Source organism: Callorhinus ursinus, unplaced genomic scaffold, assembly GCF_003265705.2.
Source record: "Callorhinus ursinus isolate GAN/ISIS: 27379988/994484 unplaced genomic scaffold, GSC_fseal_2.0 scaffold87, whole genome shotgun sequence".
NCBI lineage: Eukaryota > Metazoa > Chordata > Mammalia > Carnivora > Otariidae > Callorhinus > Callorhinus ursinus.
Genome location: NW_027397149.1, coordinates 338,151 through 363,358, shown reverse-complemented (window position 1 = coordinate 363,358; position 25,208 = coordinate 338,151). Strand labels below are relative to the sequence as shown.

The 25,208-nt window shown below is 56.5% G+C and overlaps 3 protein-coding genes across 5 annotated transcripts; 1 reads left to right on the top strand and 2 right to left on the bottom strand.

Moving 5' to 3' along the window:
* Window positions 1-247: 247 nt before the first annotated feature.
* ZNF646 (zinc finger protein 646) lies at window positions 248-8,794 on the top strand. 2 transcript variants are annotated; one of them, XM_025854064.2, is made up of 3 exons: window positions 248-537; window positions 1,710-7,116; window positions 8,414-8,794. In XM_025854064.2, exons 2-3 carry the CDS (start codon window positions 1,782-1,784, stop codon window positions 8,533-8,535), a joined length of 5,457 nt encoding a protein of 1,818 aa, XP_025709849.2. In that variant the 5' UTR covers window positions 248-537; window positions 1,710-1,781; the 3' UTR covers window positions 8,536-8,794. The 2 variants fall into 2 exon arrangements, with proteins under 2 accessions (XP_025709849.2, XP_025709848.2); XM_025854063.2 differs by having other exon boundaries at window positions 248-639.
* A 423-nt stretch (window positions 8,795-9,217) lies between these two features.
* PRSS53 (serine protease 53) lies at window positions 9,218-14,797 on the bottom strand. The gene is given in 12 exon segments (XM_025854065.2): window positions 9,218-9,352; window positions 9,653-9,869; window positions 10,105-10,250; window positions 10,334-10,480; window positions 10,483-10,577; window positions 10,663-10,813; window positions 11,582-11,801; window positions 11,967-12,121; window positions 12,246-12,511; window positions 12,854-13,016; window positions 13,122-13,142; window positions 14,078-14,797. Coding segments are annotated over 12 exon segments (1,659 nt in total). The 5' UTR covers window positions 14,136-14,797; the 3' UTR covers window positions 9,218-9,332.
* Window positions 14,798-15,519: 722 nt separating this feature from the next.
* VKORC1 (vitamin K epoxide reductase complex subunit 1) lies at window positions 15,520-17,598 on the bottom strand. 2 transcript variants are annotated; one of them, XM_025853956.2, is made up of 3 exons: window positions 17,345-17,585; window positions 16,467-16,576; window positions 15,520-15,978 (listed from the first exon to the last, which is right to left on the bottom strand). In XM_025853956.2, exons 1-3 carry the CDS (start codon window positions 17,515-17,517, stop codon window positions 15,770-15,772), a joined length of 492 nt encoding a protein of 163 aa, XP_025709741.1. In that variant the 5' UTR covers window positions 17,518-17,585; the 3' UTR covers window positions 15,520-15,769. The 2 variants fall into 2 exon arrangements, with proteins under 2 accessions (XP_025709741.1, XP_073744278.1); XM_073888177.1 differs by lacking the exon at window positions 16,467-16,576 and having other exon boundaries at window positions 17,345-17,598.
* Window positions 17,599-25,208: the final 7,610 nt, after the last annotated feature.

The following is a 25,208-nucleotide window of genomic DNA, read 5'->3' as shown; positions in this document are numbered from 1 at the left end:
TCAGCCAATATGCACCGGAACAATTTTCGCAGCTCTTGCCGGAAGTGTGGCTAAGACTAGTGGCAAAACAACCCAGCGCTTTGACCCCCCTGGGCGGGGTCACAGTCCCGTTTCAGCTACCTCTCCCTTAGCCCCGGAAGTGTGTCTGTGTAGAACCGCTGCTTGGAGGCGGCACAGGAAGTGTTCTCGAGGCAGAGCTTTCGAGGGGAACCTTTTGCGGCTAGGACACTTCCTGTTTCCTAGTAACAATAGGAAGTGTCCGCGGAGCTGGGGGTGGACTCTGGCTCCGGCCAGCTGCGCCCTCTTTCCTCTCCCTCTTTCCTTCTCCCTTTTCTCCTTTCCTTCTTTTCCTCCTTTCCCGCCTCCCAGGAACCCTGGCGAAGTGTGCGTGTGTGGGAGCGCGAGAGCCCCCCGCAGCCACCCCTTGGGGCGCGCGGCTGCAGTTAGGGTGAGGGTCCCAGTGCGCAGGCGCGCTCCCGTTCGCGGTCCCCAACGGACTCACCCGCGGCGGGAACGAAAAGGGGCCACCCGAGCGAGGTAGGGGTCCTGAGAGGAAATTGGCCGAGGAGATGAGTGAGGCGAGAAGACCTGGTTGGTGGCTGATCAGGAGAAGGGGCTCGAGCGAAGGGGCTTTGTGAGGTGAGAAGTCGGGGAGCAGGTTCAGTGAGGGGGTTTAGATCCGGAGATATGAGTTGTGTGTATAGAGGTCCCATGGGAGTGAAGAATCAGAGTCAGCGAAGGCCAAGGTGATGGAGGAGGCATAGGGGCCTGCTAGGGAGAGAGTAAGGGCTTTGGAAAGAAGATTGCCCCAGTCACTGGGTTTGCTCCTGTGTAAGCTGGGATAACAGGCGCTGCAGTGTGTTTCGAGGATTCAGTGACACAACGAATATTCTTTACTTAACACAGTGCCCCGCACATGGTAATGCCCACTTAGCATGTGTTGATGTCACCATGCATATTTTGAGAGGAGATAGAAAAAATGAGAAGGGTAAGAAAGAAAAAGGTAGGGGGTGAAGAACAACCAGAAATGAGTTGGAATTTCCAAGATACAAGATAATTTGGGTTCAGGGGAAGTAGGTGAAGGAAGTGGCCAAGAGAGTCTTAGGAAAGAGACCTTGTGACCCTGAAAGGAATAGGGGAGGTGGGGGAACAAGCCAGCCCTTTCTTTGAAGAGGGTCTGACCCTACCTCTCAGGTCCTCAGCTGTCAACTGAAGAAAAAGACTGCTTTTCAGTGTCTCTAGGCCACTCTGTTTAGCGGAGGGGTCAAGGAGAGAGGATTGGACTTCGCCCATTTGAAGGTCCTAGAAAAGGTTCAGGTTTCCTTTTAAGAGGTCACAAGAGATAGGTTGGTTGGTTGTTTCCGAATTATACAGAGGAGAGGGTTAGGGACAGTAAAATTTTTTGGATTTGGTCTGATGAATAGAGGTAGGTAAGTCTGTGATCAGAGATGAGGTTGCATCGCTCTAGACTTCAATGTCCTTATCTCTATCTCTAGGGATGAGTTAGGCCTAGGGGAGCTTCCATATTTGGGGAGATTTTGTGCAGGGAGGCCTTAAATGATGGGTGCTTTCAGATCTAGCAGAAAGCAAGTCCCTGGGCATTACTGCTTGGGGACCATTTCTGTGACCTCTGATGAGCTTGTTGCTTGTAGAGCCAAGAGGCAAAGTTAACTCAGGCCTTCCTTCTGACCACCACCTCCTCTTCCTAGGCCTCCCAGAGGAAGATGCTGCTGCCACCTGCCTGGTGTTCCTGAACCTCCAGGTTTCTGCCACACTGCCCCATGGAGGACACGCCCACCTCACTCAGCTGCTCTGACTGTCAGCGCCACTTTCCCAGTCTCCCGGAACTGTCCCGGCACCGCGAGCTGCTCCATCCGTCTTCCCAGCAGGACAGTGAGGAGGCAGACAGCATCCCTCGGCCCTACCGCTGTCAGCAGTGTGGGCGTGGCTACCGTCACCCAGGGAGCTTGGTCAACCACCGGCGGACCCACGAGACTGGTCTTTTCCCCTGTACCACCTGTGGCAAGGACTTTACCAATCCCGTGGCCCTCAAGAGCCACATGAGGACTCATGCTCCCGAGGGCCGCCGTAGGCGCAGGCCTCCCCGCTCCAAGGAAGTCATTCCGCGCCTGCAGGGGGAAACAGCATCCTCTGACTCTAGGGACCAGAGGCTTAGCCCTGGGGAAAGCTGGACAAGCCAGAAAAAACATGCCGAAGAGACATCTGGCTGTGAGTCTGGGCCTGACCCCAGGGCAGCTCTGAGCGCTAGGGAGGATCCACCCACCAGACAAAGAGAAGGCTGGGAAAGACACCCAGATTCTGCGGAGGGTGCAGAGGGCTGGGGGCCCACTACCAGTTCTGCCAGAGCCACCCCGCTCCCCACCGCAGCCAGCAGCCTCCTTAGCAATTTGGAACAGTATTTGGCTGAATCCGTAGTGAACTTCGCCGGGGGCCACGAGCCCCCTCAGTCAACTCGTGCTGAGGAGGAACGGCGGTACAAGTGTGCTCAGTGCGGCAAGACTTACAAGCATGCCGGGAGCCTGACCAATCACCGCCAGAGCCACAGCCTGGGCGTCTACCCTTGTGCCATCTGCTTCAAGGAGTTCTCGAACCTCATGGCCCTGAAGAACCACTCCCGACTCCATGCCCAGTATCAGCCTTACCAGTGTCCTCACTGTCCCCGTGCCTTCCGGCTCCCCCGAGAGCTGCTGGACCACCAACAGTCCCATGAGGGTGAAAGGCAGGAGCGGCTATGGGAAGGGAAAGGGACGCCCGCCACCAATGGGCACGTGGAGGAGAGCAGCCAGGACCAGCTCCCGACTACACAGATGCTGAACTGCTCCGGGGAGCGCAGCGCCTCTGGGGAGCTGGAGGACGGTGGCCTAGAGGAGTACCGGCCTTTCCGCTGTGGGGACTGCGGCCGTACTTACCGCCATGCTGGGAGCCTCATCAACCATCGCAAGAGCCACCAGACAGGTGTCTACCCCTGTTCCATCTGTTCCAAGCAGCTGTTCAACGCGGCTGCCCTCAAAAACCATGTGCGGGCTCATCACAGACCCCGGCAGGGAGCTGGGGAGGATGGGCAGCCATCAGTGCCACCAGCCCCCCTGCCTGTGGCTGATACCCCCCACAAAGAGGAAGAGGTCCCTGCCACCACCCTGGACCACCGCCCCTATAAGTGCGACGAGTGTGGTCGGGCTTACCGCCACCGGGGGAGCCTGGTGAACCACCGCCACAGCCATCGGACAGGAGAGTACCAGTGCTCACTCTGTCCCCGCAAGTACCCCAACCTTATGGCCCTGCGTAACCACGTGCGGGTCCATTGCAAAGCTGCTCGCCGCAGCGCAGGCCCAGGGGCTGAGGGTCCCCCCAGCCACCTCAAGGGAGAGCTCCCTCCTGACCAAGTGGAAGCAGAGGCAGCCCCACATACAGATCAGGGGCGTGGGTGCAAACACGAAGAGGAGGCGGCTGCGGCCGATGTCCCCCCAGCAGCAAATAGGACAGCACCACAGATCTGTAGCGTGTGTGGGATGCTCTTTGAAGACCCTGAGAGCCTTGAACGTCACGGCCGGACCCATGGGGATGGGGAAGACAGCAGGACAGAAACCAGGGCGTCCCCTCCTCGGGCATTTGCTTGCCAAGATTGTGGAAAGAGCTATCGCCACTCAGGCAGTCTTATCAACCACAGGCAGACCCACCAGACGGGGGACTTCAGCTGTGGGGCCTGCGCCAAGCACTTCCACACCATGGCCGCCATGAAGAACCATTTGCGACGCCACAGTGGGCGGTGGGGCCGACAGCACGGGAGGCGGGCCAGCAGTGCTGGCAGTGGGGGTGAAGCCAAACTCCCGTCAGGCGGGAACTGGGCCCAGGACTTCGTGGGAAACAGCAAGGGCCTGGACTGTGCGCGAGACCCTTCAGGGGGAGGTCCTAATGGAACCGCAGGCAGCTCGGAAAGCAATGAGGGCTGTCTGCAGACTGAAGCCGAAAGGGCTAGATGTGGGCTCGAGCGGGCGGAGGCCCGTATCCAGGGTGATAAAGAGAGCAGGGGTACTGAGGAAGGGCTGGAAAGGAAGGAGGCCTGTTTCCTAGACAACTTGGACATCCCAGGCAATGAGGAAAGCAATGGGACTCGCTTCTGTGATGGTCTCCCTGGGGTGGACGAAGACCGGAAACGAGCCCCTGGCCAGCCCAGCTCCCCGCACCACTCTCCTGTCACTGGCTGGCAGGCGGAGGTCTCCCACACGTGTTCGGACTGTGGGCATTCTTTCCCTCATGCCACTGGCCTGCTGAGCCACAGGCCCTGCCACCCCCCGGGCATCTATCAGTGCTCCCTCTGCCCGAAGGAGTTTGACTCTCTGCCTGCCCTGCGCAGCCACTTCCAGAACCACGGACCCGGGGAGGCCGCCCCTGCACAGCCTTTCCTCTGCTGCCTCTGCGGCATGATCTTCCCGGGACGGGCTGGCTACAGGCTTCACCGGCGCCAGGCTCATGACTCCTCTGGCCTGACCGAGGGGGAGGAGGAGGAGGGGGAGGAGGAAGGAGCCGCAGGGGCAGCCTCCGCCCGGAGCCCTCCGCTGCAGCTCTCGGAAGCAGAGCTGTTGAATCAGCTGCAGCGGGAGGTGGAGGCGCTGGACGGAGCTGGTTATGGGCACATCTGTGGCTGCTGCGGTCAGACCTATGATGACCTAGGGAGCTTGGAGCGTCACCACCAAAGCCAGACTTCTGGGAACACCACAGACAAACCTCCCAGCCACTTAGGAGAGTCAGGCGATGCCATGGGAAGGGTTGCAGGTGACGACCGTGTCTTTGAGGGCACGGTGACCTCTCTCTCTGGGGAAGGTGGGGACACAAAGTCTGGAGAGGGAGTGGGTGCTATGGTTGTAGACAGCCTCTGCACGCGGGGGGAGGAAAGTCCGCCAGAGGCCCAGCCCCGCCCCTTCCGCTGCAACCAGTGTGGCAAGACCTATCGCCACGGGGGCAGCCTGGTGAACCACCGCAAGATCCACCAGACTGGAGACTTCATCTGTCCCGTCTGCTCCCGCTGCTACCCCAACCTGGCTGCCTATCGGAATCACCTGCGAAACCACCCGCGCTGCAAGGGCTCCGAGCCCCAGTTGGGGCCCGCCCCGGAGGCCGGAGGCAGCAGCGAGCCTCGGAACGTGGCAGAAGAAGGGCTGGGGCAGGCAGATGGCGGAAAGCTCCGGGAAGAACTTAAAGTGGAGCCCTCGGAGGAGGTGGCAAGGGTGAAAGAGGAGGAGTGGGGGGAGGCCACCGTGAAGGGGGAGGAGGTGGAGCCGAGGCTGGAGACGGCAGAGAAGAGCTGCCAGACCGAGGCCAGCTCTGAGCGGCCCTTCAGCTGTGAGGTGTGCGGCCGGTCGTACAAGCACGCTGGCAGCCTCATCAATCACCGGCAGAGCCACCAGACTGGCCACTTCGGCTGCCAGGCCTGCTCCAAAGGCTTCTCAAACCTCATGTCCCTCAAGAACCACCGGCGCATCCATGCAGATCCTCGGCGGTTCCGCTGCGGTGAATGTGGGAAGGCCTTCCGCCTGCGGAAGCAGCTGGCCAGCCACCAGCGGGTCCACGCCGAGCGGGGCGCGAGCGGGGGCACCCGGAAGCTGACGCGGGAAGATCGGCCCTTCAGGTGCGGGCAGTGTGGGCGCACCTACCGCCATGCCGGCAGCCTCCTGAACCACCGGCGCAGCCACGAGACCGGCCAGTACAGCTGCCCCACATGCCCCAAGACCTACTCCAACAGCATGGCCCTGAAGGACCACCAGCGGCTGCACTCAGAGAGCCGGCGGCGGCGAGCAGGGCTGTGCCGGCGGGCAGCTGTGCGCTGTGCCCTGTGTGGCCGGGGTTTCCCTGGCCGGGGAGCTCTGGAGCAGCACCTGCGAGAGCATGAAGAGGAGACCAAAAGTGGTCAGAGAGGCACGGAGGACAGTGAGGGGACCCTGGCCGATGACCAGGGACTAGAGGAAAGGTCGGGTGGTCCTGAGTCAGTTCTCCAGCTGGAGGACAGAGCCAGGAGGCTGCGGGAGCAGAGGCCGAGCCCCACCGGGGCAGCAGGTTCAGAACCCACCGAGCCGGGACCCGGGGACGTGGGGAATGCCGAAGGGAGGCAAAGAGACGGGGGGCCAGTGAGTCGCGGTGGAGATTGGGTTCCTCGGGGTCATGTACTGACCAAGCCAGCAGATGAGTCAGAGGATAGTATCCCCAAGAGTCCTTGCCATCTTGGCAACACCCAGCCCAACGGACCTAGTCTGAGTTCCGTGGCTGGCTGGCACAGTGCAGACAGCCGACCTCAGCTCCAGCCCGAGAGTCCCCCATTTTCCTGCAGCCGTTGGAAAGGCTGCCAGTCGGAAGGCCCTTTGAACCGCCACAGCACCCCCGAGACAGACTGCCACCATTGCCTGCCCTGCTCCAAGGAGTTCTCGAACCCTGTGGCCACTAAGAGCCACAGCCGCAACCACGTAGCTGCCCAGACCTTTGCCTGCCCCGACTGTGGTAAGGCTTTTCAGGCCCATCATGAACTAGCCAGCCACCTGCACACTCAGGCCAGCGGCCTCAGTCAGATGCCACCCCAGATACGGGAGGCCACAGGACCTGAAGGTGGGACTGTGGAGGATGAGGTAGATAGCCCCGGCCAAGGGGAAATCCAGAAGTCCCCACCGGAACCCCCCAGGGCCCCAGGAGAGAATGCTGGGAGAGCTGATGGGGGGCAAGGAGTAAAGTCCACAGTGGCTGAAGACGAGGAACGGCCCTTCCGCTGTGCCCAGTGTGGGCGGTCCTACCGCCACGCCGGTAGCCTGCTGAACCATCAGAAGGCCCACACCACTGGACTCTACCCCTGCTCCCTCTGCCCCAAACTTCTACCCAACCTGCTGTCCCTTAAGAACCATGGCAGGACCCACACAGACCCCAAGCGCCACCGCTGCAGCGTCTGTGGCAAGGCCTTCCGGACAGCTGCCCGACTGGAGGGTCATGGGCGGGTCCATGCACCTCGGGAGGGGCCCTTCGCTTGCCCTCACTGTCCCCGCCACTTCCGTCGCCGAGTCAGCTTCCAGCAGCACCAGCAGCAGCACCAGGAGGAATGGACAGTGGCCAGCTCTGGTACGGGGGCATGAATGGCTTGGGCAGAGGACGGAAAGGTCCCAGAGGAGGTGGGCACAGAGTGGGGGGGGGGGGGGCGAGGAATGAGAGGAGAGGGTCCTATGGCTTCCAAGAGGTGTCGGGGGGCAGGGGGGCTTGGATGTGGAGAAGAGTAGTTTGAGGATCCTGCCTTGTGAGGGCTGAGATTGAAACCCTGGGCCAGGCCAACAGCATGGTGGGTTGGACAGTGGGGTGGGATAGGGTGTGCGCAGGGGCAGAGGCAGCTGCTGTGCAGGAGCCGAAGAGGAAGGGGCTTTTTGTTTGGGGAGGGGAGGCGAGGCGAGGCAGCTCTCTGGCTACTACCTCTGGGAACTCCCCTGATCCGGCCAGTAAAGGAATGATTTCCAGAGAAAAATATGGTCTAGGTGGTGCTCTTTCCTTGAGGGGGGCAGGGAACAGGAGAGTGAGGAATGGGGCGTGGGAGGCACCCCCAGACTAGACTGCTCTGTGGCTTTTGTGCTGACTTGGCCAGGGAAACCGGGCCACCGGTTGGCCCCCAGCTCCCTGTCCCTCTTCCCTGCATCTTGTCTCTGGTCCCCCTCCTCATTTCTTGGAAACTAGACCTTTGGTCCTTTGCTACTGCTACTGCCCCATGTCTCTTCTTCCCCTTATTGAACCCTTTCTTTGCTGCGCATCTCCTTTTTAGGAGCCAACCAAACCACTCCTTCTACCTGCATACCCTCCTTCCCACCAACACACCTTTAACTGGAGAACTGAGTCACAGATAATTGTTTCTTTGAAGCCAGGCACAGCTGTAGCAACAACAGTCATTAGCCCCTATCTCCCGTCCTCTATCAGGGGGAATCTCCCTGGAAAGTCACTCCACCCAGCCCAGCTGGAGGATGAAGCTGCGGGGGAGTGGGGCGGCCTGTTGTTGAGCCCTGGGCTCACACCTTCAGCCTCCCCTAGAGATGTATAGGCCTTCTCCCAGGACCCATTCCATTTAGCGGCCACCAAGGGTGGGCGTCTCTGAGACGGCAGGTCCTTGACCAGAGATTGTCAGGGAAGGAGGGAATGGTGGGTGAGAGTCCCCTGAGAGAGCTGACGAGATAGCTTTCAGGGTAAAAGATTTCTTGTGACCTCAAGGGAATGAGCAAGAAGCCAGTTAATCAGGCCTGGAAAAGTAATTGGGAGTTCTCATGCAGGCCTCTGGGGCCACGGGGGATGGCGGCAGGATGGCCTGCAGGCCTAGGGAATGGGGTGCAAGCTGTGTGGGGTTTGCCACCCTCAGTCAGTGACCACCTCTCTTTCTCCCCAGGAGTCCCAAAGGCACCAGCGGCGGGGAGAGGGGACTTGTCAGTGCCCCCTCCTCCCACCCCCACGACCTCACTTCTGGATCCTTCACCCCAGTGGCCTGCAGACCTCAGCTTCTCCCTCTAAACTTCAAGTCTCCAAAGATCAGAATACGGGCGGGGTGGGGGGGGGGTGGCGGGTTGCAGGGAAAGGCTTGATCTCCATGTTTTGCTCAGGAGTAGTTAGGCATCCCCATCTCTCACTCTCCTCTGCCACTGTGCAGAGGGCCCAGATCTGGCTTCTTGCCCAAGGAGGGGGTAAGGTATTCCTCATGTCCTTGTCCTTGAAGGCTCTCCTTTCCCCAGCCTTTGTCACTATGCTCTTCCCTATGACCAGCCCTGCAAGAAACCCGGTGCCAGGCTCTGCCACGATGTGGGGCCACGGTCACCAGCCAGATTCCAACACCAAGGAGAGGCCGATTCAGAGAGCCACAGGTGGGAATGTTGCCTGTGGAAGGGGAGCCTTTTGCTACAATTTGTAACTTATTTTCTAAAGTCTATTTTGTAACAATTTATTTAAGTTTTAAAAAAAAAGGAGAATTGCTCCCCCACCCCCTTAAAAAAAAAAAAAAGAACGAATTTTCAAAGTAAGTGGCTGGTGTGATCATATCTGAGGGGATGAATAAGGAAGGCTGGGGACGCCTGCATCGCACAGCAGAGCTGGGTGTGGGGGAGCATCCACAGGCGACATCTCCCTGTGCTGCAGGGTGGGGAGTAAGGGCAGCTGCCGGTCCAGGCAGGCTCCTTCCCAGAGCCCGCTGGGCTGTTGGGCCCACCCCAGTGCCTGGGATCCCGGGGGGCTGCGGGGGGGTGAGGATGGGAGAGGGGCAGGGGCAGTGACGCAGGATTTGTCTCACTGTGTCTGCAGCATCCCAGAGCCACCTGTCAACAGCCCGCTGGTTTGCCTGTCAGGAAGAGGAAGGAGGGTGGGGTTGGCCTCAGCCTCAGAACTTTCCTCCCTCCCTGGAAGGAAGAGGAAGAAGGTACTACTTAACCCCCATGACAGATGAGAAAACTGAGGTTGGAAGAAGTTGCGAGGCCTGCTCCAAGTCACAATGATGAAGAACCAGAATTTTGTCCACTTACCCCCCGCCCGCCGCCCTCCGGGGCAGCTAGAGGTGGGTCAGAACAGATCTTTTCCCTGGATTGAGAGAGCGTGGGTCTGGAGAGGGACGGGTCAGCGGGGAGGCCCCAGGGCCACATACTCGTGTTGGCGGAGCAGCTCTCGGGCTCGGCCTCGGGCTCCGGCTCCTCAGCAAAATAGACCTGCCAGTCCAAACTGCTGACCCAGTTCTCATACGCAGGGAGCGCCACGAAGACCGCAGGCCTTGCGGGGCCTTGGCAGGCATCTCCAAAGCTGTGTAGCCCAGCCAGGAACCATGTGCCCCTCACCTCGTGCACCAGGGGTGCCCCGGACAGGCCCTGTCAGGGGGCAGGTGACACTGGGTGACTTCCTCTTCTCCCTAGGCCGCTGTGGGGGCAGAAGGGGCTAGGGGCCGGGCCGAGGCTCTGGCTGTTTGGGAGCCAGTTGGCAGAAAGGCCCCGTTTCAAGTGAGAGGCAGGTCTGGAGGCCAAGCCTGGCAGAAGGTCTGTTCGTGAGTTACAGGACAAAGATGCCAGGGGTTGGTGGGGTAAGGTTTGGGGGACCGGGGCTCACCTCACAGTGGGGCGGCTCACCCACAACACTGGAACACACCATCCCTGGCAGAATGGGGACGCTGTCGCTCCCGAGAGTTGCATGCAGCCGGTTGCAGGCCCTGGGCCCCAAGAGGGTCACAGGCACTGTCTGAGGGGATCTGGCGCCTGTAAGGCCAAGGGAAAAGACCCAGCTGCCCCAGTGGCTTCTGAGATGGATGGACGGTTGCTGGTGGGCCTGTCCTACGTACCTGCTCCTTGGCGGGGCAGCCCCAGGACCCAGCCACGTTCCCCATCGGGCAGATGGTGGTCGGAATAGGGCAGGCAGAGCGGCCGAAGGCTGGGGCCTAGTGTCACGGGTTGGGCCAGCAACAGGAGGGCCACATCGTAGCCCCCTCTGGGTGGGTGTAAGCCCCATGCAGGATGAGTTGCTTCAGGCCCCACTCCTCTGGTCCGGCCCCCAGCCCGATGCTCCATTCCTCTGGGGTCTGGCGCCTGGGCAGAAGCAGCATTGACGGCATCGGGTGGCAGGGCTGCCGACCAGGGCGGGGGACACAAAGGCAAGAGAGACATGGCTCACCCGATGAAGCAGTGGGCAGCAGTCAGCACGACCTCCTCTGACACCAGGGCTCCGCCACAGGCCAGCTTCCCCTGGTGCTTCAGCCTGGCATCCCAGGGCCATGTGGAGGGGGCTCCTGCCTGGGGACCTTCTCTCCTCAAGGATCCACAGGCTGGAACAGACGGGATGACATCACCTGCCTTCTTGCTAAGTGCTCCCTGCATGCCTGGCCCTGTGCTAAGCACCTCCCACGTACTATCAAATCCTCACAATATCCTTTTAAGTTGGATTTTGTTACCCTCGTTACTGAAGTAACCACAGTCCCAGAGAGGTTAAGTGACTCTCTAGCTCAGCAACCACAGGCAGGTAGCCCACTTGAGACACAAAAGGCGGGGCCCAAGCTTTTACACCCCGATTGTCTAGCCTCATGAGAGTGGCCCCCATCTGTCTGCACCCCTCCGGGCTTGGACTGGCCCCAGAACTCCTGGCTCACTGGTACTTCTCTTACCATCAAGACACAGCTCTGTCCTAGGAATTCTTTCGCATGCAGTTTGCGTGTCAGTCGGCCTGGCATCCCAGGGCGTGGCTAGAATTTTGAGTGGGAGCCCTGCCCTGTCCCATCTCCCTGGGTCCCTGCTTGGAAACCTGCAGTTTGCTCCCACAACCTTCAATTAGATCTCAGATCCCTCTTCTTACCTAAACTCTAAATGCACGAAGTTCTAAAGTATCTTCTGCCTCTCAGCCCTAAATGGGGCTGTTCCTCTCTTAAGGGCCGAAAGGGGCCTCAAAAGCCCCCTAATTAGCCCCTGACAGTATGTGAATGCCTTGTCCCAATCCTCTATTCTGAGCTCAAATTTCCTTCACTGTGCTGCCCAGAAGTCCTTATGACGCAGGCCTGGGCGTCCCCGCCTGTCCCACTGCTAACGCCCCTTGCTCATACCTACACAGCTGTCCTCGTCACTGATCTCCGGGGTCCCCGGGTTCTGGGACAGGAAGGCCGCCCCCTGAGCTCGAGCCTGCAGCCAGGAGCTGTGAGCAGCCGTGCTGGTCAGCAGCACAGGGGTGTCTTCTTGGGCACAGCTTGATGCGAAGCTGATGATCCCAGCCTGAACCCAGTGTCCGTCGGGCTCACGGCACAGCACGGGGCCCCCAGAATCCCCCTGGAGCCAGGCAAAGGAGTCAAGGGTGGACAGTTGAGCCCCAGCCATGGGCAGACACCCTGTCCTCTAACAGTGACAGCCCACCCATCCCTGTGGACTTGAGCACCGAGCCCACGGCTAGGCCCCCTCCCCTTCTGTTCCCTTGCCTTGTCTCCCGCATCAGACCTGACAGGGCCCCTGCACCCCAGGCTGGGCGCCCCCGCACAGCATCCCCGGCCGAGCTGGGTTGGCCAGCAGCCGCTGGTGCAGTTGGTTGTAGAGGCAGTTACACGTGGGGCGGCTGATGAGACGCAGGCGCAGATTCCGCAGAGTCCTGGGAGCTGGCACGAGAAGGGGGGTTGGGGGGGAGCAAGGGAGACAGCAGACGGACAGTTGGCAGCTGGGGCTGTGTGACCTTGGGCGAGCATAGTGCCTCTCTGGGCTTCGGGCTGGGCCAGCACTTACCACCATTGGTGTCCTGATCCCAGCCAGTGGCCCAGCAGGAGGTCCCAAAAGGAAAGCGATGGGTAGGTTGGGGCAGGCAGAGGGGTGTGTGGGCCGTGGGGTGGGCAAGTCGTAGCAGGGCCAGGTCTGAGCCCTGGCTGTAGTGGTTATAGGCCCTCGGCAGCTGCAGAGCCGTCACCCCCACCTTCTCGGCCCCTGGGCTCAGCCCCTCACGTTGCAGAGAACCCAGGACAACTGACCAGGAGTTCAGTTCTGTCATTGCTGCCCTGGAAGGGGAGGGACAAGGCCGAGGCACTGAATGCAAAGGGGGACAGTGACACCATGGGAGACACTACTGGGTAGGTGAAAGATGGGCAGAAATCAGCCCAGAGCTTTAAGCCAGGTCCTTCCCTCTCCCAAAACTCTGTTTTCTCGCTTGTAAGGCTTCTACCACAAACGGTTCAGATTAACTTGATAACGTGTACCGAGCACATGGCACACTCTCAGTAAATGGTACTTTGTTATTCTAGGGGCAGGGGTCAGTTTTACGGGGTTTGGGGACATATCACCCACTCCCCGCCCCCCCCCGCAAAAGCCGGAAACTCAGCTTGACCCCAGCCATGACTCACTTTTCAAAGCAGTGAGCAGCAGTGAGGACCCAGGTGTCGGCCACCAGGGATCCACTGCAGATGTGGACCCCCTGCCTCCTCACACTCGCTTGCCACGGCCACTCGCCAGGTACTGTGATGCCCTCCCGAGGCTCAGGGGGGCCAGGGCCACGCTGCCCACATACTGTAAAGAGGGGTGGATCAGACTGGCAGAAGACCCTGGTCCTGCCCTCACCACAGGCCTGAGCCAGATCCAAGAAAGGCCTGACCCCATGTCCCCAGAGCTTACCGTGCTGAGCCGCTTGAAGCCCTGGGAAGAGAGAGACACAGGTGAGACAGGGGAGCCTTACCTGCTGGGCCCAGCCTTGGTGGAAGGCAGAGGTTGGGGGGGATGGGCCCCAGGTCCTTGTCTATGACTGTGCGGCTACCTTCCCAGCCCCTCCCAGAATGAAAATATATGAGGTCAAGAAAGAGCTTTTATTAGAACCTATTCAGAGTGTACACTCAGTAATTAATTCTCCTCCTTCAGCTGTGCTCAGCACTCCTAGGCCTGAGAAGCAGGGCCAGGGTTCAGCTTGGGACGGGTCCAGCCCTCCTCCAGGCTTCAGAACCCCCAACTCCAGCCCCCGCCACTGAGTCAGGGAGGCGGCCTATGTATGTGCAGAGCATTAGCTTAATTGTGCCCTCAGCCTCGATGGCTAAGAGGAAGGATTAGAGGCCGACGTCATGTCCAAGGGGGGGAGGGCTCCAGGAGATGGAGACTCACCCCACCCCTGTTCTGACGACTCAGACTCCCCCACCTTTCCAGAATCTGCCAGAAACTCTACCAAAGGATCCCCTGCCCTGCCTGTGTCCCATCACAGGCACATCAACATCTGGGCCAGGAGAGGCCAGGAGAGATGGGACAGAGAGATGGAGAGACAGAGCCAAAGGGCTCCCAGAACCTGCCGAAGGTCATTCTGGAAGTAGAGAGGCAGAGAGGGACACAGGGTACACACAGGCACAGTGACTACAGGCACAGACTGTCATCTGGCCCAAGAAAGTCCCACCCGTTTTGTCACAGGTGGCCACATCCATTTCCCCTCCTCCACAGCCAGACAGAGGAACATCAGCGAGGGCCGACTGTCGCCCCACAGGCACGCGCCCTCACCCACACCGAGCTGCAAGGCTGCTGGGACAGAGGGCGGCTGGCCCCTGAACGCCCCCCATCCCACGCCCCTCCCCGCTCACACACCGGTGGCTCACCCTCGACGAGGACCACTGCTCCCAGGATGAGCTGCCCTGGTCCCCAGCTCTGCTGCATGCTGCTCCAGGCCACTCTGCCGCCCGTGGTGCTCCGCTTTTCGGAGAGGCCACCTGGGTCTCCCTAGCTCCACCTCTGCTCCGCCCCCGGTTGGCTAAGAGTCAGGTGTCATTGCTTTTCCTCAGGAAGGGAGCCAGCGGCTCCTAGCTCTGGGGCTGCGACTGTGTTACCCCAGGCTCTTCACCATCCCTCCGTGCGGCTCAGCCGTGGCCAGACTGCGTGGGTTCAAATCCTAGTTTCCCTAGTTACTGCCTGAGCGACCTCGGACAATTAGCCTGTCCGTGAACTCAGAATTGCTGAATGTGAAAATGCCCGAACCAGAGCCTGACATAGAGTAGACTTTGCCCCAGCGTGGAAGCTGTCCTCTGGGGACTGGCAAGGGCACTGTGGGCAGACTCCCAGGTCTCACTTTATTTCAGCTTCCCCACCTCTCTCCCAGGCCCACGTGCAGGTGGGTCCCACATACCTTCTCCCACCTTGCTTCAGAGGCCGCGTGTGCAGGGCTGGGGACTGAAGACCAGGGCTCTCTACCGGCAGCATGACTGACAAATCTCAGCACCTCTCTGCTGCCTTCCCAGGGCCCAGGGTTACAGCAGCGCCCACCTTTCTGGCAGGTGGTGGAAGACTCAGTTGGGAGGGAAGAACACTCAGGGCGCACCCTTCTTCTCTTCCCCACTTCTAACTCAGGCCGGCCCAAACTGCTCAGGAACCCTGACCGCAACACAGAGACACGAGCCAGATGGCCCCGATGGATCCGAATCCCGAGGGCTCCTTAACCCCCTCCCTGGCACCAGCTGTGTGATCTTAGGTAAATTACTCACCCTCTCTGTACCGCAGTTTCCTCATCAAGATAGGGATAAGGGCATCTACCTCATACAACTGGATATGTAAGGGCTACATGAGTTAACATACGTCATGTTCTTCAGCAGTGCTTGGCATGTGGGTAAGGTGCTTAATAATATATCAGGAAAAATAAAACAAATACTCAAAACGTGTCCCTGGTCCCCCAGGGTTGCCAAGGCTGGCTTGGGGTGGTGGATAAGGCAGCTGGAGGGGTTAAGGTTAGACCATAGGAAGAACTTCCCGGCTAGCATGCACAGAACTAGAAGGGTAGTTTGCCCTTGCAAGTGTGTGCTTGGCCCTCCCAGAAGAGAAAGCCTGGCTCTCGTTGGGCAGCAAGGACGAGCTGCCAGCCTGTTTTTTGTGGGTGGGGCTGATGGCGCCCCAAGTCTTACTCCACACCCCGGAGAGGGGACTAACCACCCTTTCCAGGCGGGCCCTCCACTCTCCCTCGGACTCACACCCTTCCAAGTCCAGAGGAGGCAAGACTGGGGGAGGCCCAACACTAGGGTCCCTCGCAGACAGATGGCTCAGACTTAGCCAGTTTATTTAAGAAATTTTATTGCTCAGAACCTTCCCTCCTTGGGCAATGGCAGGAGCTTCGGAAACCAGCCCTTGGGGACAGAGCCAGAGGCACTAGTGTGGAGGAAAGAGTGGCACATTTGGTCCATTGTCCTATGTGGGAGTGTGGTGGGGTCGGGTTGCAGACTCCTCTAAGGACCCAGACATGGCCCCCTTGGGCAAGGCTCACATGCCAAAGCAGGGCATGAGGTCAGCCTGGCTTGGGTGAGGGCTCAGTGCCCCTTGACCTTGCCCTGCGGTTCCTGGACCTTCCGGAAGCTGAGCACCACCAGGCCCACATTGATGGCATAGGTGGTGATGCAAACGATGCAGAAATCATAGAGTACGAAGAATAGGATCCAGGCCAGGTAGACAGAACCGACAAGAGACACCAGGGAACTCAGCACCAGCAGGAGAGATGCCCAGCGGGCCCGGAGGCAACCTGCAAGGCAGACAAGGCTCAGGCATGGGCTTCAGGGACTGGCCATCTCTGGAACACTGCCTTGACTTTATGGTACCACCCAGATCTCGGGGGCTGCTGGGGAAGAGGCTCTGATGGGCCCCTCACCAGGCCTTGGTTCTCCTATCTGTTCAATGATCCTTGGAACCCAAATAGTGAATTTTCCTGCTGAGCTCTGCATGTGATGAAAGAGAAGCAGTCCTTGGAGTCCCGTCAGAGAGTAACTTTTGAGATTTTTCCACAAAAGTGGAGTGAGTCCTAGGAAGTCTTTAAGGGCCCTTCTGGCTCTGACAGTACCGAAACCAAGGGAAAGACTCGTTAGTTCCCGCCCCCAGGAGGCTCAGTGATGAGCCGCTGGCTATCGGCCAGCTGGGTCGCCAAGACTGCAGGGGACCGGACTGGGCTGGCCCAGGGGGAGGTGGCCTGTCAGGAAGAGGTGGGGCCTGCAGGGAAGGGGCGGGGCCACTCACCCAACAACAGCTGTAAAGTGTAGAAGATGCAACCGAATATGCTATTGGATTGATTGAGGATGCTGTCCTGGCCGAGCACGTGTTCCACCAGTCCGAAGCCCCGGCCCCACCTGGTGGAGGGCAAGACCCAGGTTAGGAGTGGCAACGCAGGGCCTTGGCCCTGTCCTGGTGGGGTGATTTCCAAAAAGCCACCTAGGCTGGCCTTCCCCTTCCCTCCCCACGCCCTCCTGAGTCCAAGGGTCAGTGAGCTCCTGGCTGGCCTCCCTTTGGCCGCGACAGGATTCCATGTCACTGTCCCTGTCCTCTCCTGTCCCCAGGCCAGGCCAGGCCTGGCCATGGCTCCACCATATGCCCCTCTTTTCATCTTAGACCTTCAGTAATTCTTAAGATGGCAAAGTAGGTAGAACGGCTGACCTTCCTTTACAGGGAATCAGGTGCAGACTCTCTCTGCCCTGGACTCCTAAATCTCCAGCTCCCTGGCCGCCCACTCCTCTCCTCTGTATTCGGTCAACCCCAGGCCCTCAAGCATAGACCTGGACACCTTATCCCCAGTCGCGGCCATCCTCAAGACCTCAAAACCATCACCAGTCCCTATACGCTATCCCATTCCCCCTTCTACCCCGGTTACCGTTATTCCTTGGCGTCAGGATCTCCGTGCTACTCCCCAGAATAACCACAGCGCCCAGCACTACCTGCCCCACCGCGCCCCCGCCCCAGGCCCCACACTCCTATCTCGGACACACACCGTCTCCGCCCAGGCAACGCCCCCTCGAGCAGCCCCGCCGCCATGCGGCCGATCCCCAGCTCCAGAATCATCTGGCAACCTGGCCGCCAAGACGAGCAGCCCAGCCTCTCGAGCCTGCCACTCCCGCGCGCACCTGGAGGAGAAAACGCGCGAGCAGCTGATGGCGGTACCCACGTCGCAGAGCGCGCGGTAATCCCGGTCCCGGGCGCGCGCCGCCTTCACGTGCAGCGCGTAGAGAGACAGCACTAAACCCGCAAGGCACAGTGCGAGCCGCACCCATCCGGGGTTCCCCCAGGTAGCGCCCATGTCGTCTGGTCCCGCCCGAGGCACCCGCCGCAGGGAACCAGCCACGGAGCAGGGGCAGGGCAGGATGTGGCCACGCCTTCTCCCGCCCCTCTGGCCGGGCGATTGGCCTGCCGGGTCTCGCACTCCCTGATCCAATTGGTTGTTCCTACGACTTTGACAGGCGTTCTGTGGCAAGGTAGGAAAACAGAGAGGAACGCCGGGATTGGAAAACCAGATCAGGGACGGGTAATTACAGAGCACAGGGCCTGCCAGACATAATGGGAGTTGTAGTCGGAGCGGCCGCAATGCCTCGAGGGAAATGGAGTCTCCGAGGTTTTAAAAATTATATTAATGTAGCTAACAGCATAGCGTTTACGCTATGCCGAGCTCTGTTCTAAACTTTGGAACATCCAGGGACTGGGGACAGGCGGACCAGGGAATCCAGCGAATACTGCCATCCGATCAAGAACCAGCATTTTCTTTTCTTTTTTTTTTTTTAAAGATTTTATTTATTTATTTATTTGAGAGAGAGAATGAGATAGAGAGAGAGAGAGAGAGCACGAGATCCAAGAGGGTCAGAGGGAGAAGCAGACTCCCCGCTGAGCAGGGAGCCCGATGCGGGACTCGATCCCGGGACTCCAGGATCATGACCTGAGCCGAAGGCAGTCGCTTAACCAACTGAGCCACCCAGGCGCCCAAGAACCAGCATTTTCACTGAAATTATTTCAGATACTCTTAGGCTTCTAATCTCCAGTCGTCCTATCTTGCTCAGCTGTTCCCTCCTGCCTCATCAGCGCCGCCTGCAGGCCAGTCTCTCTCCCTCTCTTCCTCTCGCTGTTAAATTCCCCGCTCTATTAGCACCTCCACACCCTTGACATTATCCTAACCTATGTTCTGTCGTGGCTCTAACCTGGCAAAACCTGAGTCTGGATCAACCCAACGGTCCCTCTTTTCCAAGCCTTCGGTGGGCTAGCTGCGCGCTTTCCCTTCGCAGACATCCCATCTATTGATGACCCATCTCTCCTACACCTCTCCTTCCTTCTCATCTGCGTTGAAACTTGCTTGCTTCTCTTTCCCCATTTTAGAAACAGTAACAAATCTCCCTTCGCAATCAAGGTTTTGGGAAGATTTTTACACTTCCAGTCTGTACTTCCTCACTTCTTCCTTGTTGCCCAGCACACCATAAACTAGCTCCTCCCCCAGAGGGAGGAGCTGACGACTAACGACTGACGTCACCTCGATGCTAAATCCACTGGGTATGTATATGTGTGTGTATATGTATATAATCTCTACACCCAATGTGGGGCTCAAACTCACGACCCTGAGATGAAGAGTCACATGCTCCTCCTACTGACCCAGCTAGGTACGCCTCCAATGGATTTTTTTTTCCTACATAAAGATTATATTTTTAAACTTTTTGCAGCAAAAGGAAACTGTAGTATTTGTACAGTATCCAAGTGAATAAAGAGCGTGCCTAAGGCTATCTCTGATCTGGTTCTTTCAGGGCCCCTCCCTAAGGCTATCTCTGATCTGGTTCTTTCAGGGCCCCTCCCTGGAGTTCTGCTCGATTGGTGTGGGTTGGGGCGGGTTACCTTTCTTGGAAAGGGAGGTGTGGCTGCTCTGGCGTCTGGCCCTACCAATGGATATTTTTGAGTTCTTACCATGCTTGACCTCTCAACGGTATTAGTCACTATTGCACACTCCTGCCCAGGAACTCTCTTTCTCTAGATTCTGTGATACTTCACTTTCCTACTGGCTCCTCTCTCTCTGGCTGCTCCTTCTCAGACCCATTCTTTTCTTTTTTAAGATTTTATTTATTTATTCGACAGAGAGAGAGAGGGCGGGAGAGGGAGAAGCAGGCTTCCCCCCAAGCAGGGAGCCCGATGCAGGGCTCGATCCCAGGACCCTGGGATCATGACCTGAGCCAAAGGCAGATGCTTAAAAACTGAGCCACCCAGGTGCCCCTCAGACCCACTCTTCTTCCAGGCAGCATGATCAGCAGAATAATGGTTCCCAAAGATGCCCAATGTTCTAATCCCAGTGACTCGTGGATATGTTAGGTTTCATGGCAAACAGGAATTAAGATTGCAGATGGAATTAAGGTTACTAATCTGCTGGCTTTAAAACAGATTATCCTGTGCAACCAATATAATCACCTAAAAGTGAAAAAGGGCAGGGGAAAAATGAGAAAGGGCAGCAGAAGAAGGGAGTCAGAGGGAGGTGTGACTGCGGAAGGAAGACACAGAGAGGATGCAGTGTTGCTGGCTTTGAAGATGGAGGAAGGAGGTCATGAACTAAGGAACGTTGGGTGGCCTCTAGAAGAAAGAGAAGGCAAGGAAATGGATTCTGCCCAAAAGTGTCTGGAAAGGAACTGTTGATTTTAGCCTCGTAAGACCCTTGTCAGACTTCTGAACTGCAGAACGACAAGAGAATAAATTTGTGTGGTTTTAAGCCACTAAATCTGTGGTGATTTGTTATAGCAGCCCTAGGCCTGTGTCTCTTCTCCATTATCCTACGGGGTCACATCAGCCCTAGTCAGTGCTGGAAGAGACTACAGCGTGGTGCGAATACCAGAAGGCGGGAATCATTGAGGACATACTGCTGTTCAACAAATCATCACAAAAAAAGAATGGCTCGGGCGCCTGGGTGGCTCAGTTGGTTAAGCGACTGCCTTCGGCTCAGGTCATGATCCTGGAGTCCCGGGATCGAGTCCCACATCGGGCTCCCTGCTCGGCGGGGCGTCTGCTTCTCCCTCTGACCCTCTTCCCTCTCATGCTCTCTATCTCTCATTCTCTCTCTCAAATAAATAAATAAAATATTTAAAAAAAACAAAAACAAAAAAAGAATGGCTTGAAACAAAAGTGGTCATTTAATTTTCTCTTAACAGATTTTATAGGTTGGGAATTTGGGAAGCGAGTTTTGGCTGAGAATTCTGGTTCCCATAGTTGCAGTCAGATGATGGCTAATACTGGAACAATGGGAGATTGAAGTAGCTGAGGGCTAACCTAGGAATTCTTTCTCTTTCTCTTGTAGTCTCGGGATCCATAGAGTCTCTCTGTAGGGGCTAGTTTGGGTTTCCTCGCAGCATGGCAGTCTCCACGCTACAATAGCCAGCTTTTGAAATTGTCCTGAATGATTTCCATTTTCTGGCATCCATATCATTCATTGTGTGGTCTCTTTCCACACTAGACAGGGCTGACCTGGGCCCATAGAATAATCCAGAAAATATGGTGTGTCACTTTCATGGCTAAGTCATAAGGAGATTGTGGCTTCCATCTTGCTCCCTCTTAGATTGCTGGCTCTGTGTGAAGCCAGTTGCCATGTTAGGAGGACACTCAGGCAGCCCTAGGGAATGGACCACTTAGTAAGGAACTGAGGCCTTTTGCCAACAACCAGCATGACCTTGCCAGGCATGTGAGAGAGCCACCCTGGAATTGGATTCTCCAGAATCAGTCAAGCCTTTAGGTGGCTCTAGTTTTAACCAACATCTTGACTGGAACTTCATGAGAGGTCCTGAGCCAGAACCACCTAGCTTAGCTGCTTCCGGATCCCTGACCCAAAGAAACCGTGTAAGATTCTAAATGTTTATTGTTTTGAGCTGTGATGCTGTGGGGGTAATTTGTTACACAGCCATAGATGATTAATACAGGGCAGTCAGACTGCTTGCATGGCAGCTCAGGATTCTAGTACAAGGGCTCCAGGGAGCGAGGGGGAAGCCATATCATCTTTTATGATTTAGCTTAAAAGTCACACAGTAGGGTGCCTGGCTCAGGTGGTGGAGCATGTGACTCTTGATCTTGGGGTTGTACGTTTGAGCCCCACATTGGGCATAGAGATTACTTACAAATAAAGTTTTTTTTTTTTTAAAGTCACATAGTATCCCTTCCACTGTAACACAAACGTCCTGAGTTCCAGGGGGAGGAACATAGAACTCCATCTCTTGATTTGAGAAGTGTCAAAGTCGTATTCTAAGAAGTTCATGTGGCGTGGGCCATTTTTGGAAATACAAACTGCCACATGGGACAGCATTATTTTCTCCCCTGTCTTCTCTTACTCCCTACAGGTCATGGCTTCCAACCTCTGCCCTGAGCCTACGTCTCTCTCCTGGGCTACAAACCCCACAGTGGGATCACCTCTTGGCTGTCACCACCTGGATGCCTCACAGGCCATTCAGATGCAATGCAATGCACCCCAAAGTGAACCCCTTAAACTTCCCCAAACCTGTTCCTCGTCTGGGGTTTCCCATTTTAAACATGGCCCCTTCATCCACCCAAGCCACTCCTCCTGGATTCCTCTCTCAATCCCTTTAATCTATGCAGACCACTACCCTGGTCCAAGCTACCTTCACCTCCTACCTAAATAAATGTCTCCTCACTGGTCTCCCAGGTATACTTGTCCCTCATCCACAGATTGATTCTCTACACCACAATCAAAGTGATCCTTTCAAAAAAAAAAAAAAAGAATGATTGTAGGGGTGTCTGGCTGGCTCAGTTGGTAGAGCATGCGACTCTTGAACTTGGGTCGTGAGTTCAAGCCCCACTTTTGGCCTAGAGCTTATTTAAAAAAAAAATAATGATGTAGTTGTGTCACTTTCTGCCTTTCAATGGCATCCCATTTCAATAGCTCAGAAAATAAAGCCCCAAATTTCCTTCATTTTTTCTTTTTTTTTTTAAGAATTTATTTACTTATTTGAGAGAGAGAGAGAGAGAGAGAGAGCACAAGAGGGGGGAGGGTCATACAGAGAAGCAGACTCCCCGCTGAGCAGGGAGCCCGATGCGGGACTCGATCCCGAGACTCCAGGATCATGACCTGAGCCGAAGGCAGTCGCTTAACCAACTGAGCCACCCAGGCGCCCCTGGTCTTACATTTTAGAAGAGAAGAGAAAAGGGGCACCTGCGTGGCTCGGTCAGTTGAGCATCCAACTTTTGATTTTGGCTCAGGTCATGGTCTCAGGGGTCGTGGGATGGAGCCCCACAGTGGGGCTCAGGGCTCCATGCTCAGCAGGGAGTCTGCTTGAGATTCTCTCTCTCCTTCTCCTTCTGCCCCTCCCCCCGCTCTCTTTCTGTAAAATAAATAAATCCTTTTAAAAAAAGAAATGAAAAAGTGCGCAATTGGGGCGCCTGGGTGGCTCAGTCGGTTAAGCCACTGCCTTCGCCTCAGGTCATGGTCCCGGGGTCCTGGGATCGAGCCCCGCATCGGGCTCCCTGCTCGGCGGGAGGCCTGCTTCCCCCTCTCCCGCTCCCCCTGCTTGTGTTCCTGCTCTCGCGGTGTGTGTGTCTCTCGCTCTGTTAATTAAATAAATAGAATCTTTGAAAAAAAAAAAGAAAAGAAAAAGTGCGCGATTAATACAATCAATACATAAAGTATATAATATGTTGTTGGTGACAAATGCTACAAATAAAATAAAAAGTAGAGCAGAGTGGGGAGAATGGAGGTGACTGCAAGTTTAAATAGGATGGTCAGGGTGGTCTTCATTCAGTTGACATTTGCGCAAAGGCTTGAAGGAGGTGAGGGGTAAGCTATGTGGATATCTACGGGAAGGGTGTTCCAGGCAGAGAGAACAGCCAGTGAGAGGCTCTGAGGTGGGCTGTACCTGGTTTGTTTAGGGAGCAACAGGGAGGGCCAGTTTGGCTGGAGCCGTTGTGTGTGTGTGTGGTGGGGGGGTAAGGACGGAGAGAAAAGAGGGGGACAAGTCTTTTAATCTTTCTGTAAAGGGAGAACAATAACAGTACCTGCCTCAGAGAGTTGCTATGGAGAGAAAATTAATACAACCCAGGGCTCTTGGAAGAGTGCCTGACCTGCGGTGAGCTCTGCAGGAGTGTTAGGAAAGCCCTGGGTGCATGTCCACCCTCGGCCGCTAGGTGACAGCGACGGGTTCAGGCGGCGCGCCGCTCGAGCGAGCCGGGTTAAACGGGGTGAAGTCCTGCCCGACGTCTTCCGCCTCTGTGCCACCGTGACAGCTCCCCTCTCCCGGACACGCCGCGGCCACGTGAGCACGGAGCTCTGGCACACTGCAAGCACTCCCAGTCCTCTGCTTCTCGGCGCGTGCTGTCCTCCCCCCCGGAACCACCCTTCCCCTCTCCCTTCTCCCCACCGGCTCAAGCCGAGCCCGCCTCCGGAGCTGAGTCGCCGCCCGGCCTCACTCCAGGATATTGCCAGGATGCTGGAAAAGAAAGGGTGGGAATGGTGTGGGGATGAGGGGGCACAGAGGAAATCTAGAGACTCAGGGAGCCCTATCCTCATGGTCTACGGAGACCTTCCCCCAATTCCTCAGGCAGGCCAGCCATGGTAAAGGGTCCCACCTCTGCTGAAGTTTAAAGACAGCCTTTGGGCTCCAAAGATGTTGCCTGCTTCATTTAATCCCTTTTTAATTTAAAAATTAAAAAAAATAGGGGGCACCTGGGTGGCTCAGTCGGTTAAGTGTCTGCCTTCGGCTCAGGTCCTAATCCCCCGGGGCCTGGGATCCAGTCCCATATCTGGCTCCCTGCTCAGCGGGGAGTCTGCTTCTCTCTCTGCCTTCCACTCTTCCTGCTTATGCTCTCTCTCTCTCTCTGACAAATGAATAAATAAATAAAATCTTAATCAAAACATATTAAAAAATAATAAAACTAAAATTAAAAAATTTAGAAAATATATAACCATGGTAAAGAAAAATCCAGTACAAATACAAGTACACACACACACACACACACACACAGTAAGGTCTCTCCTCCATCATCTCCTGCCTGGAAAAAGTAAATTGTTTTTTCACTGGTCTCTCTGCATTTGGTCTCACCAACACCCAATCTCCCAAACACTACAGCCACAGGGTTGTGTCTAAAGAGCAGATCAAATTAAAACCCTTCAGTGACTTCTTACTATCTCAGGACAAACGCAGACTTCTTGCCCTTTATGATCTGGTTCTGGTCACCCCATTCGGCCCCTCTTCTTCCTAGACTCCATATGGCTGCAGTATATCCTCAGATTATCCAGGCTGTTCTCTGTCTTGTCATGCCTTTCCCACTACGGCTTGGGCACCTGGCCACGACCTACTCAAGCTGCACCTGTACCAATGTCCCAGACCCTATTTGATGCTTCCATCCCGTGCAGCCCTCATCAGGATTTATGACACTGAAACTGTCTTCCTCTGTGGGTCAGGGAAGAGTCTACTTAGTTGATTCAATGCCCAAGCTCCTCTTCTGGCACTGAAAAGTCACCCAATCAGAGTGACAGGCACGAATGAGTAATAATAACACACTCACATAGTGCTAATTCCATGCCTGGCACTGTTCTAGGTACTTTACATATATAAATTCATATACGCACACAACCCCAAAGTTGATAGATCCTAATTATACCAACACAGAAATTAAAGCATTGAGCAGTTTAAGTAAGTTGCCCCAGACAGTAAAAGTGGCTGAACTAGGGTTTGAACCAGCAGTCTGGTTTTTCCACAAATGAGTCAAGAAATGGAAGGAGAAGGATGGGACCGCAGGGAAGGGAACCAGGTAGGGTTTGGTCTGTGTGCTTCACATCTAAGGGTCTTCCCGCCCTCTCCCATTTCGCTCCCAGGAAGCCCATTTTATAAAGCAGGAGACAGAGACCCAGGGAGACCACAGATAACTCCGAGAGACCTGTAGAAGGAGCCGTGGAATTTATTTGGGGGTCCAGCAGCAGGGGCATAGCTGGGATGGTCCCGCTCCAAACTACAGCTCCCAGGAGGCACCGGGCCC